General features: G+C 47.4%; 2 protein-coding genes across 2 annotated transcripts in view; one reads left to right on the top strand and one right to left on the bottom strand.

The window, feature by feature from the left end:
- Window positions 1–13,161, bottom strand: part of LOC119186848 (uncharacterized) — a 529,539-nt gene that overhangs the window by 207,668 nt on the left and 308,710 nt on the right. The window lies entirely within an intron of this gene.
- On the top strand, window positions 8,317–10,797 carry LOC142764752 (uncharacterized). The gene is made up of 3 exons (XM_075865273.1): window positions 8,317–9,227; window positions 9,286–9,493; window positions 10,106–10,797. The coding sequence occupies exons 1-3, from the start codon at window positions 8,757–8,759 to the stop codon at window positions 10,492–10,494; spliced, it is 1,068 nt and encodes a 355-aa protein (XP_075721388.1). The 5' UTR covers window positions 8,317–8,756; the 3' UTR covers window positions 10,495–10,797.

A 13,161-nucleotide genomic window follows, 5' to 3' on the forward strand; every position in this document is an offset into this window, starting at 1 on the left:
CCAACGTAGCGTCACTATGCCCACCGTACCGCGCGTCCGCGCTACATAGGAGTATATTGGACCCTTCATAATGCGCTCGCGGCCGTTTTGCTAGCTCCACATATACCCAATTCGGTGTTACGGGACGTCAATGGATGAAGAAATATATGACTGGTGCAAACGTGATACTCCTGACACGCTTGTCATGTAAGAACATGAAAGCATACAGCTCTCATAGCGTTCTCACGGCCGTTTCACTTTCACTAGTTCTACATATACTAAATTTGGTATCAAGTGACGTGAATAGATGACGAAGGTAAACGACCCATCCAAGCATGATAATCATGACACGGAAGTCATGTACGGCATAATTCACCTCCACCTCGTAACGTTGTTCTGATTTCAAAGTGGCATATCAACATTTCTCATTCGCTCTTCGCATATCATCGATTCCCACTGTATGTGGGATGGGTCATTTTTTTTTTTTGTTTTGGAGACTGTAGCCGAGAGACGCTGGTCACGCCTGACGTCAGACTATAGGAAGACAAGGGAACGCAGGGTGGCGCTGTGACTCTGGAGAGGCAGGGCCAACTTTGGTAGAAAATTTGAAATTGGGTATGTAGATGGTGCGTTTTTCCTTCGCTTCAATGCGCTGACGCTTGCTTACGTACTCGTGCAGAGAGCGCGCGCTGCGTTTGAGTCTCCTCACAATGTACCGCCTGCCGTGCGGATTGAAAAAGATCTGTGAGCTCGACAAGCATTTCCGAGAAGCGCATCTAACAAATTTACTAAAGCTCGTTAGTAAAGTTTATGATGTGGAGCAGATGACCTAAGACAAGGACGCCCGAGTCGCTGCGAAATGCATTTCTTGGATCCTCCGTGATAATACCGTGTGCGACGTATGCCTCGAGGTAACTCCCATTCTGCCGACAAGAAGCCACGTACTCTATCGATGTTCTGTGTTGACGTCTATTGAAACCATAAAATTGTTCTTTTGATGTGGTAGCTAGCAGTAGCCGCCGTGTACTGTCATGTGCAAACGTTTGCGGCGTGCTAGATTATAAATGAACACTAAAGTTTTATATTCATCGGATTGAACTTTTCGAAAAGTTTTAGAGTCATGTTCTCCGTGCCGTGTTAGTGCATTAACCACTGACGTCACCGTGAAGCAGCAAGCTGTAGTTTGTCCACAGCGAGTCAAGTTGAAGTGCTTGCATCGTTTTTTTTTCTTGCTTTTTTTCCCGGCTCTCATGTCATGCTTGCTCTACCTTTCGCAAACGCGGCTGTGTTCGCCGGCTTTTATTTGCTGGGAAACTAATAGAGTTTTACATGTGGAGAGCGTCCCTTGGTTTTGTCTGCATTGTTGCGGCAGCCCACAACACGACAATACTTCAGACCTCGCCGATGCTTCCGTGGGGCTGTTTTTTCAATCGCGGAAAGTCAACTTCGCACAGAGAGCGTCTCGTTTTAGCGCGCCAAGCTGGCAGCATGGAGCCTACGTTCGCCACACCGACTTCAGAACGCGTTGCGCGCGTGTCGCACGCTCTCCTTTTTCGGCGAAACACCCTCACTCGTCTGCGACCTCTCCCGTGCCTCTCCTCAAGTGTTCTGGAGCTCGCCGCCCCTGGCCAGGCTGTGTTCACGAATTATAGCGCAAGCATGACACGAGAGCCAAAAAAAAAATTGCCCGCAGCTTCCCTCGGGGGAACACTGAGGAGGATGCGGACCATATAATTGGTTAACGGGGTGTTAAAGTGCGACTTACTTGGGTCGATGGCTAAATTGGTTAACGTGGTTGTGAAATGGGGTGTTAAATTGCGACTTACTTGGGTCGATGGCTAAATTGGTTAACGTGGTTGTAGGAGGGGGTGTTAAATGAGTGAACACGTACACACGTATGCGAAAGGGCGGCGCTGGTCGAAGGGACGTCGATCATTGTGTTTGTGGATTCGTTGGAATTCATTTCACCGTGACCTTGGACGTCGACGCGCCGTACAAACCAACCGACGAGCGGCAACTGAGCGAGCGAGCGCCGACCTTGAGTATATATACAACACGACGGCGCATGCACTGTCAGCTGTTGAATGTTCTCGAAGCGCGACGCCACATGCGCGTCCACTGGAGAATCAGGAGAATTGTAGATGTCGAACGCGGTGTGTAGAGGAGGAAGGGTGCACAGATGGTGGAGGAGTGAAGCGCGCGCGGTGTGTAGAGGAGGAAGGGATGCACAGATGGTGGAAGAGTGGGCGACGGCGCATGCGCGCGCGTCAGCTGTCGAATGTTCGAGAAGCGGTGCGGACGGCGCGGACGGCGCGGACGGCGCACTACAAGACGCGAGTATAAGATGCTCCGCATCTAAAAGGCGAGCATTTCAACTTAACTTGCTGTGGTTAAACTTTGCCTATTTTTTCGCGGCGACGTCAGCGGGTCATGCGCGGCACGGGGGACATGAAACTAACACTTCTCGGACATTTTAATGTCATGACCTTATAACTTTAGTCTATATTTATTGGTTCAGCACACCGCAAACGTTTGCACATGACAGTACACAGCTGCTGCTGCTAGATACCACACCAAAACAACAATTATATGGTTTCCTTAATTTTCAACACAGCACATCGGTTGAGTACGCAGCTTTATGGCGGCAGAATGATTACCTTAAGGCATACGTTGTACACGGTGTTATCGCGGAGGACCCGAGAAATGCATTTCGCAGTGACTCGGGCGTCCTGGTCTTCCGTCGTCTGCTCCACATCATAAACTTGACTAACGAGCTTTATTCTTTTGGTTTGATTCGCTTCTCGGAAGTGCTTGCCAAGCTCAGAGATCGTTGTGAGGCCGCACTGCAGGTGGTACGTTATGAGGAGACTCAAACGCAGCGCGCGCTCTGTGCACGACCGCGTAAGCGAGTGGCAGCGCATAGGAGCAACACCACCTAGACTATTCACAAGGCCCCTCCAGGGAGAGCGTGACGTCACGCTAGTTGCCCGCCTGCACCCCGGCCGTCGTCGCCACTCGTTCTCGTTATATCTGCTGTGGGCACTTATTGAAAGCCGGTGTTTCTTTTTTTGTTTTTTTTTGTTCCTGCGCGGTCTGCATTTGTTTACGCCTGCCTTTACACTTTAGTGATCAAACTGTAATAGTCAGAAATGCATTTGTAGAAGTGGTTTTATTAGGACGAAAGGCTAAAACCATCCTACCTCATTTCTTGTTCAAGGTTTTGATTTTTCTGTCAGCTGCCTTTTTTGTGCGGTGCTTTGGATGGTGTCATTTTGAAGTCTACAAAAGTTGTTCAGAGCGACATTTGTTGCAACATGCACTACATGCCGCACGATAGTCTCAGAGGTATGGCCATTTTCACAAGTCTCTAGCTCAACATCTCCTAGCAGTGATGTGGTAATGGAGCTTACAATGCCACGTTGGTTGTTCGACGCGAGGAACGCCTTTGCATTTTCTCCCTTGGTGAGCTTTTCGACAACAAGCGTTGTCACCAGCACCATGTGCACAGTACATGGATGCGGAAACTTTAAGCTTCCTCTTGACAAGTTGCCAATCATTGTGTTACCTTCCACATCTATGTTCCTGCTCTCCAGGATGAGCACGCTGCTGCAAAATGCACATGACAGCTTCTTCAGAGCTGAATGAGCACAATATCCAGCGATATAAGCAACGACCTCCATGTCATGCTTTGGGTTGGAAATTTCATCATTTGAGATGTGAACAGAGAAGTTATGTTGCGATACTTCTGTGTAACTTTCGCTGCTGATGTTTTGCTGCGGAAGCATCAGCAGCTTTTGAAGACGAATTTTCTTTTCAGACTCCAGAAGCTGCCTCACGGAAACATGGTATTGTGCACCAGCAAGCTGACGGTAGCGACCGAAGTGATCTTCAAGAGTGTCAGTTTGAAATTTTCCCAGCAAGACATACTTGAACTTCACGTCTTCTAAACAGTACCGCGACAGCTCAACAAGGAAGTAGCTAGTTGGATGTAGCACAGGGAAGTAGTAGCTAGTTGGATGTAGAAACAAGGAAGTAGCAGTAGGAAGTAGCTGGCTGGATGCTTGGAGCAGCGTCAACATGAGCCACGGCTCATGTTGACGCTGCTCCAAGCATCCAGCCAGTCTACCATGCCACTAAGGAAAACCAGCTGTTGATCCACCGTAGAATTTACTGGATTTTGAAGGGTGTCGTTCAGTCGGCGACCTTTCGAAGGGGTCTTCACGTTGACGATTTTCCACCACGTCGATATGATGTTTATGAAGAGAGCTGTTGAAATGGCACATGTGGTTTCAAGGGCATCGCCACGCGTCTCAAGTGCGTTTGATACAAACGGAATAATGACATTTAACACCAACTTTACATTTTGTCTCTTCATAGGGATTGGATTGATTGCCTTGGAATTTAGCTTGTAGCCAAGCTTGAGAAGCGATGTCTGCTCTAGTGCATACAGCTGCTGTACGGCTTCAAATGATGCTGCTTTCATTCTGGGCGGCCCGTCAGGCAATATTCCTGACAGGCTCACTTAAGGAAAGTAAAAGCATATTCCTTCGTTTTTTATTCATCCAGTTGTTCCTGATGCATTGCAGTATGTGCACAGGGTCTACGACATAGAACAAAGGCCGATTGTTGTCGGCTGGATGAGGATATACAATGCTTACTTCCTCTTTCTCTGAGAAAAACGACATCATTTTCCGGTTGAGGGAATTGTCGGTAATTACAGCAATCACCCTGAGGCCCATAGAATCCACTTCTAAAATTACTTTCTTGCAGAACTCATGTAGAATTTCGGCGGTCATTTTAGCAACAGGAAGAATGTGAAGCACATCTTTGTTTGATGACAAGAGTGACTGAAGCATGAAAACATGAGCGGTTGTGGCTGCCTCTTGAGAATTGGCTGCAGATCCAACTATGCTGCCCCCTTTATAATCGAAGTAGGGCTTGATATAAATTTCATCAACCATTAGCGTCACCGTCTTTTCGTGCTGCTGCTTGCACTTCACTCTTTCTCGAATGTAGGAGAGGAAGTTCGCTTCGTTTTGCTCCTTCAGTGGATCGCCTCCATACTTGGAACAAACGCGGCGCGGGGTTCAAGGATGGGGTCAAGTCAACGTCGACGCAGATCTGGCAAAGTTATAGGCCTGCAGAGATATAGAGTGCAGGATGCTAGAAAACACTGTTTCAGCACTGTAGCGACGAATGGGGCAGTGAGTGCGAGAGCTATTTGCTCATTTAGCAAACGAAACAAAGCACTGTGTTCTTCGGTCGTGTCACTGTCTTGGGACAGTTCATTCAATGAGGAGCCGATATGCTGCAACACTGACGCTGTTTTCGACGGACTTGCAACTTCAGGCGTCTCATTCATGTGGTTTTCCAGTTGGTGGAGCAGTGAGGACAACGTCCGGATGTCGCGCACTGCGTCTGGAACTGCGCCTCCGCAAGGTAATGAAACCCGCTTGATCATACCTGCTGAGACTGCAAGTGAGAGATCAGCAAGCACAGTGACGGAAAACCTCACATGCGGTGAAGGATTATCTTCGATGCGGAGAAACATCGCACAACGATCGTTGGCCTTGATGGTCCAGAAATTGTTACTTCAAACAGCAGAAAGCTTGCCTCTTAAGTGTTCAAAAGAGGACACAGCATTTCTCTTCTCTTCGCTTTTTTTGCGCATATAGAGTCCTTAATCGCTTTGCTCAAGGCCTCATCTTTCATTCGAGCTCGTTTTGAGACAGGATATTCTCGGCGATTGCGATTCGTGTTCAGGTAAGACGGACAGTTCGGAAACACCGATGGTATAGCACCTGACACTAGGCGCACCCTCTCGCTGTCGACTGTCAATGTCCGTCCCGATGCTGCGCCGAAATGTGACAGCTTTGTGATGAAGTCAGCTTCGAGGAAGTAGAGTTCACAGACCTGCGCCAAGCATAAGAGTGACTTCAATACTTTCATACAAAACGGGCTAATGGGAACTTTGACACGATCGAGCCTGAGTATTTCTGTTCTATTTTACCGCACTGCCCTACCTGAAGCGCGACAAAACTACCATCACCACTCACGATACTCGCTCCGTTTAACAGTAACACAGCCAGAACGCCAGTAATGCGATAGAACCGGTAAGACAACAAACTTCAGCAGTTTCTCACCTTGGAGTGTATGCATATGCTTGGTGTGAAATCTTTTCGCGGAATGGCTTTTATCCAAGACTTCTTCCGAGCTTCATCCTTGGGGAATGCGAAAACCTGCACTTTGGGACCACTGTCATAATTGCCGCGGCACCCGGGAACACAACAACGTCCCATGTCGCACTGATCGATGTGTAACCACATACAAATACAACACCAATAAAATAGGACACGTGGGAACGGACGAAGACTCAGAGCAGTGCGATGCAGCACCAAGCCTAACGCAGTCTAACCAGCGAAGCAGGTAGCGATGAAAGGCAAACCTGTCGTGGCTTGTCCGCCGTTCGGGGTAAAAAAGTGCGTGGGGTGACAAACACCACCACCTGAGCGACGCGTCCTCGGCCACTGGACAGTCGGTGATATGTCCGGGGAGGGGTTGAGGCTGCCACCCAGGATCCGGCGAAGGACGACTCTTGCGACGCGTCTCACGAACAAGTAGAAGATGCCTTTAATGTACATATTTGCAAGAGAAGTACACTGCAACGAGAGCGTACAGACGCGCCTTTTCACCACAAGGGCTCAGAGCGCACTCGAGACGAGCGGGCCAGCGAAGTCCAGAGCCGTCCGTGCACGCGCTAGACGCCGACTGTGTGTCCCAGCGACGCTGATGTGCATTTACTGCGGCGCACACAGACGCCTCCCGCGTTCCTGCAGAACGCGGACAGCGTTTGACCGTTACGCCGATGAGCGTCCCTTGCAAGCCACCTCCTTGCTGTGCCGGTCATAACATCGGACAACTAGCGTGACGTATGCCGTCTGGAGAGAGGAGTATGAACGGGCCATGTGGATAGTCTAGGTGGTGTTGATAGGAGAGAACGGAAAACGCGCCAAATACATCCCCGATTTCTACTTGCCTTCCAAAGTTCGCCCCTGCCTGTCCGGAGTCACAGCGCCACCATGCGTTGCTTTGCTTCCTATAGAGTGCAGACGTTTTGCTAACGTATAGCGTCGCTGAGTACAGCGTGCACCCGCGTCAACGTTACATCAAAATATATTGGGTCCTTTATGATGCGCTCGCCGCTGTTTCGCTAGATACATATATACCAAGTTTGGAATAACGGGACCTCAATGAATAACGAAGGAATGTGACTGGTGTGAACTGACAATCATGACATGCGTCTCATGTAACTACAAGGCTACATTCTACGCTCGTGATGCGCTCGCAGAGGTTTCGCTAGCTCTGCTTACACCAAAATCGGTATTGCATGACGTGAAGAGACAACAATAGTAAATTATACTTCCAATCATGATAATATGATATGCCTATCACGTAAAGCCTCACTACATGCTACATTTATAGCATACTCGCGGCCGTTTCACTACGTCTCCATATACCAAATTTGGTATCAAGTCCCGTGAATAGACGACGAAGGTAAATGACACGTTCAAACCTAATGATCATGAAAATGGAAGTCATGCACGGCATCATTTACCTCCTACTCGCAACGTTGTGCTAATTTCCTCGTCCCTAATTCCTCTTTCGAGCTTCGCATATAATTGATTTCCACTGCACGTTAGATCTGCCAATTTTTTTAACCGTGAACGCTATCAATTAGAGCTGGAAACGCAGAACGCGTTTCTGGCGCAAGTGGCTGTCATCATCAGCCTGACTACGTCCACTGCAGGACAAAGGCCTCTCCCATGTTCCGCCAGTTAACCCGGTCCTGTGCTTGCTGCTGCCAACTTATACCCGCAAACTTCTTTATCTCACGTGCCCACCTAACCTTCTGTCTCCCCCTAACCCGCTTGCCTTCTCTTGGAATCCAGTTAGTTACCCTTAACGACCAGCGGTTATCCGTTCTACGCTCTACATGCCGGCCCATGTCCATTTCTTCTTCTAGATTTCAGCTATGATATCCTTAACCCCCGTTTGTTCCCTGATTCACTCTGCTCTCTTCTTGTCTCTTAAAGATAGACCTACCATTTTGCTTTCCATTGCTCGATGCGTCGTCCTCAACTTAAGCTGAACCCTCTTTGTAAGTCTTCAAGTTTCTGCTCCGTAGCTAATTACCGGCAAGATAAAGCTGTTATATACCTTCCTCTTGAGGGATAGTGGCAATCTACCTGTAATAATTTGAGAGTGCTTGCCAAATGTTCTCCACCCCATTCTTATTCTAGTTACTTTAATCTCGTGGTTCGGCTCCGTGTTTATTAGAGGTTTTTAGTTTGACGTTTTTGTGGTCCGCCCCGCTCCGGGAGCACCCGCGAAGCCGCAGTGGAGCGGCGGCTGAATTTTCTCTTTTAGTTATTCGTTGCCGGCAGCGAAGCGTGCCTTTCGCAGTTGCAGCGCCCTCTGGTCGTTTTCATCGTCGCTAAACAAAATAAAAAACATTTTTTCACGTATACAAAGCAAAACAGTAACGTATAAATCGTCTTTTCATGAAGTATTTAAAATCCACTTTCAATGTATTAACCGTCTATTTTTTTTTTTGACAAAGAAGCAAGCTCTGACTTGATAGTAGCCACTCAAAAGCCAACAAGGTTCCGTTCCAGATCCATTGCAAGCATTCACTGTGTGTTGTTTGCGCTTTTGACGCGTGTGTGGTGGCGGCGTTTTCATTTTTCACCGTTGAAACTGTGTTTGCATAACCATTGATGCCTCCCAGGAGTGTGCTAGAGGACCCATTTTTGATGGGTCTTTTAAAGTGGTCCGAAATAGAGGACTTGTTGTGCCTTGAAGTCTTCCAATACACTCGGCGAGACCCGCTGTCACGACATGGCCTCTTGAACATCGACAGCATGGACAGAGGACAATTTCGCACGTATTTTAGGTTTGAAACAGATGATGTGCGAAGCCTGTGCCGTGCACTACAAGTGCCTGAAAATGTGACAACGCCGCAGGGCTTGCTCGTTTCCGGAGTTGAGGCACTCTGCCTTACGCTACGGCGTTTGGCTTATCCCAATAGGCTGCAAGAACTGGAGCCGCTGTTCGGGCGGCATTATTCAGTGATTTCTTCAGCCACTAATGCAGTACTCGCGCACATTGACAGCACGTTTGGACATCTGCTGCGCGATGTGAATAACCACACCTGGCTGGACATCGCTAAACTCCGACTCTTTTCCGAGGTATGAAGTTTGTTAATTTGTTTTGTTACTTCTAATCTAAAATGACATTTTATCGCAGGCTGTGCATTCCAAAGGGGCGCCGTTGCATAACTGTTGGGGCTTCATCGACGGGACAGCGCGAGCCATTTGCCGTCCATCGAAGGACCAGAAGCGGTTCTTTTCAGGGCATAAGCGCTTTCACGCCCTTAAATATCAGTCCATTATGTGTCCTAATGGGATCATTTGCCAACTGAACGGTCCGTACGTCGGCAGCCGGCATGACGCAGGCAAGTTATTTTTGTTATACTGAGCCCCGTCCTATTTGTCCAACTTCAAAAAAAAAGCATCATCGCGCCTATCTGAGGGAGTGCTCTGTGCTACTTCAGCAAACAAGCTATCACTTCGTACTAATGTTGTGAAGTACACTCAGTCTGGGACAACTAATTGTGGTTACAGCAGAAAGCAGCATATTATTCAAATTTAACGGTGTTGCAAAGAGAACCTGAAAAAATTGTGAACTGTTTATTTCGAGAATAAGGTGCAAGCTAAAATGATAAATGCATGCCCCAGTTACCATTATAATGCTGTGGCCAAGTTTTCTTTGTTACTCTGCAACAAGTCTTCAGTCATAACTCGTCACAGGTAATGCCATGCAGGTTCAATTTATAAATGCATTATAAATGTGTTTTACTGCCTAGCACTGTGAAGAAACCTTCCTACTTGGATAGGCATTAAAGCTTTTTCTTTTTTTTATTTGGAAAGAGTGCATCTAAAAAGTGCATACTACAGAGTCCACTTAACATTTGTGTAAATTTATGGGGAAGTGGCAAGAATTTTATGAAGCATTCAGTGTCGCATATCATGTGGCAATATGTTTTCATGTGCTCCTGTATTTCCAGGTATCCTTCGAAAGAGCAACACCTATCGCAAGCTAGAGAAGCTTGCCAAAGGCCACAGCTTTTGTTTGTATGGTGACCCTGCCTATCCACTGCGACCTCTGCTGCTGAAACCTTATGGCGGGAACGTGACTGTGCAGCAGCGGGCATTCAACAAGAGAATGATTTCCGTTAGACAAGCAGTCGAATGGGGTTTCGGAAAGATTGCAGGCTTGTTTGCTCTTCTGGATTTTCGTAAAAATCAGAGACTCAAACGGCAGAACGTGTCACGCATGTACAAAGTTGGCACAATACTTGCTAATTGCCACACTTGTATGTATAGCTCACAGGTATCTCAATACTTTCAAGTTGAACCTCCTCAGCTGGAAGAGTATTTGAGACCAAAGAACTGAGCGGATTCCTTCGACACAGTTTTTTTATTTGTGTAGGCTAGTAATTTTTTTTTTCTAATTGATCAAGCTTGTTGCTTATTTCCTGGAGAATTTCAGTAGAATTCTGGCGCTGAGCCTCCATTTTCAAGCGCTCTTCCTCGAATAATAGTTTTCTTTCTGCTATTGTCGTACGACGTTCCTCGAGGTCCAGCCGTCGGTGTTCTAGTTCCATTTTCTTCTGCCGGAGAAGGAACTCATTCTCTTCCCTTTTCAGAAGCAGCTGCAGTCCAAGGGCCTGGAGGCCTCTGATTCCTATAAAATGAAGTACAACACAAATGACGTACTTCTAAAGTGTTACAGCTCATAACTAATTTACTCTGGGATCAGCGCCATCTTATCACATTCGGGTATGATGAATGCCAAGCCTTTAATTGGCATTGAAAAAACAAGCAAACGAATCACATGTAGCGCATGAATGTTATTTCAATGCAATGAGAGCTATGCATCATCTGGTGCAACTTGAAAAATCATGCAAGTTTGATTTGCAATACCTGTCGGAACAGCAGACTGTCTGTAACGCCGCCGTTCCGGTGCACGAAGGGGCCCTTGAGCATCATGGGCAGCGTTGCCCCCTTGAGCGTGCTGGTCAGCGTCGCTGTCCTCTATTGTATCTGTTTCCAAGGTATCCTGTGCTACAAGGGCATGAATGATCATCAGAAGTTAGGCACTGAGCATATTAGCTAAGGCATTGTGTATATCACTTTTTAATTTATGTTTTGTAGTATTTTGCACAATTATTACACGGTGCAACTTGCCTTGCAGCATCGTGCATAAACACTTTCATGTGCGAATTTCTGCTAGTAGTAGTATTAAAGAATATACATTTGCATAGTAGTAAGGGTGCACATGCTTCTCATGTGTTTTTTGCCTACGAACATTTGTTTATTGTGCCTTGTTGTACACGTTGTGATTAAGTAAATAAAGATATATTTTACGTCTAATGTACTTTGCACATACCTGGTGCAGCAGCCGGCACGCCTGGTGCAGCAGCCGGCACCTCTCCAGCTGGGCTGGTTGTGGTTCTGTCGCCTGCTGTCCCGTCACCTCTATCTCTGTGTGGTGGCTGACTGAGCTCATCTTCATAGATTGCCAACAGCATATTTGTTGCTGTTGCCTCATCTGCACATAGAAAACGAGGCACATGAATGAGAATGTCATTAGTAATACTATAGGACCCCTGAAGAAATAATTCACACAGAATAAAAACTACCTTTCTTCCCTATATCTGTCAAAATAGATATTTGTTTTCTCAGTTAATGAGCTTAATTGACAAATATGTTCACTGAAGTTATGAGAAACATTCAGCAAGCTGAAACAAAGCATTAGATTATTTTTAAATTCAGTCATTTCTCACAGAGTGCCGATTAAGTACATCACACATCCACAACGTGGGAATGTACTGCCTGAGGATCAATGCCATATAATGAACAGGCACAGTGGCCAGCATATTACTGAATAATGTAATATTTATAGTGAAAACTTTCCAGCTAAGTAACCTGTCTGACTACTGTGTCACAACAATTCATTCTGTGAGCACTGCCATTGAAATACATGCCGTCACTCCCGATACAGATATCGTCAAGATGAACACTTCACAGTTTTCATAGTACAAGTTTAGGGGTGGGTTGCTGTTGCCCTCCACTCCAGATTACTTGCCATTTTTTTGTCCGTCGTCTGAGGCCCGGACAGCGGGTAAAGATGCCATTGCAGCATCCCTAATTAGCAGAGCCTGGGCTCTGCGCGCCTTGAACGATGCTAATTTGTTGAGTGGGCTGTCGTGGCCCCACGCCGTTTTTTTTCGACAGCCCCATGCCGTTTGCCTTCCGCGGCACGGTTCTCGGGGCATAATCGACCTCCCTCATGAGGTCCGATACGTCCTGAAGCAGCTGCTCCCGCTCTCCATATTGTTCTTCGGTGCCGGACCTACGGAGCAATCAAGCACGTTACGATGCGACTGTTTTCTACAGCACTTGAACAGCGTTTACTAATAAAGTAAGGAAGCACTCACTTTCTCAGGTTCACTGTGTCCTGCTGTCAAAAATATCCGATGAGGAGGTCCACTCGCTCTTTGATGCCGCGAATTGTCAGCTCGCGATTTATCGCTCTCATGACGTTTCGAAGCACGTCCTCCCACGCGGCGGGATTGCTGAAGGGATCAGTACACACCACTTCTTTCAAGAGGCACAAATCTTCATTGATTCGAAAGCGTTTTCGCGGCTTGCGCTGGGCAGGTGACAGCCAAGCTGCAGCACTAGCGGAAAACGTGCCATCTCCGGAGGCAGCCATCTTGAAATGAGCAAAGTTAATGCACGCACGAGAGAGGGCGTGCGCGTTGTCCCCCTTCCGCTTGCAAAAACGGCAGCGACGCACCGCGCTCCGCTTAGGCTGCTCGTAAGCGGACCGTATTCCCCGCTCCGGTAACCCGCTTAAGGCCTTAGCGGAGGGCGCTTGCGAACTTGCGTTCCCGCTCCACTTAGCTGCTAAGCGGAGCGTAAAAACGTCAAACTAAAAACCTCTATTATCTGCCCTAAGTAGACATAGTCTTTTACAACTTGAAGTGCACTATTACTTATCTCGAAGCGCTGCTCTTTTCCGAGGTTGTCGTACGTTACTTTCGTTTTCCGCAGA

This window comes from Rhipicephalus microplus, chromosome 6, assembly GCF_043290135.1.
Source record: "Rhipicephalus microplus isolate Deutch F79 chromosome 6, USDA_Rmic, whole genome shotgun sequence".
NCBI classification, from domain to species: Eukaryota; Metazoa; Arthropoda; class Arachnida; order Ixodida; family Ixodidae; genus Rhipicephalus; species Rhipicephalus microplus.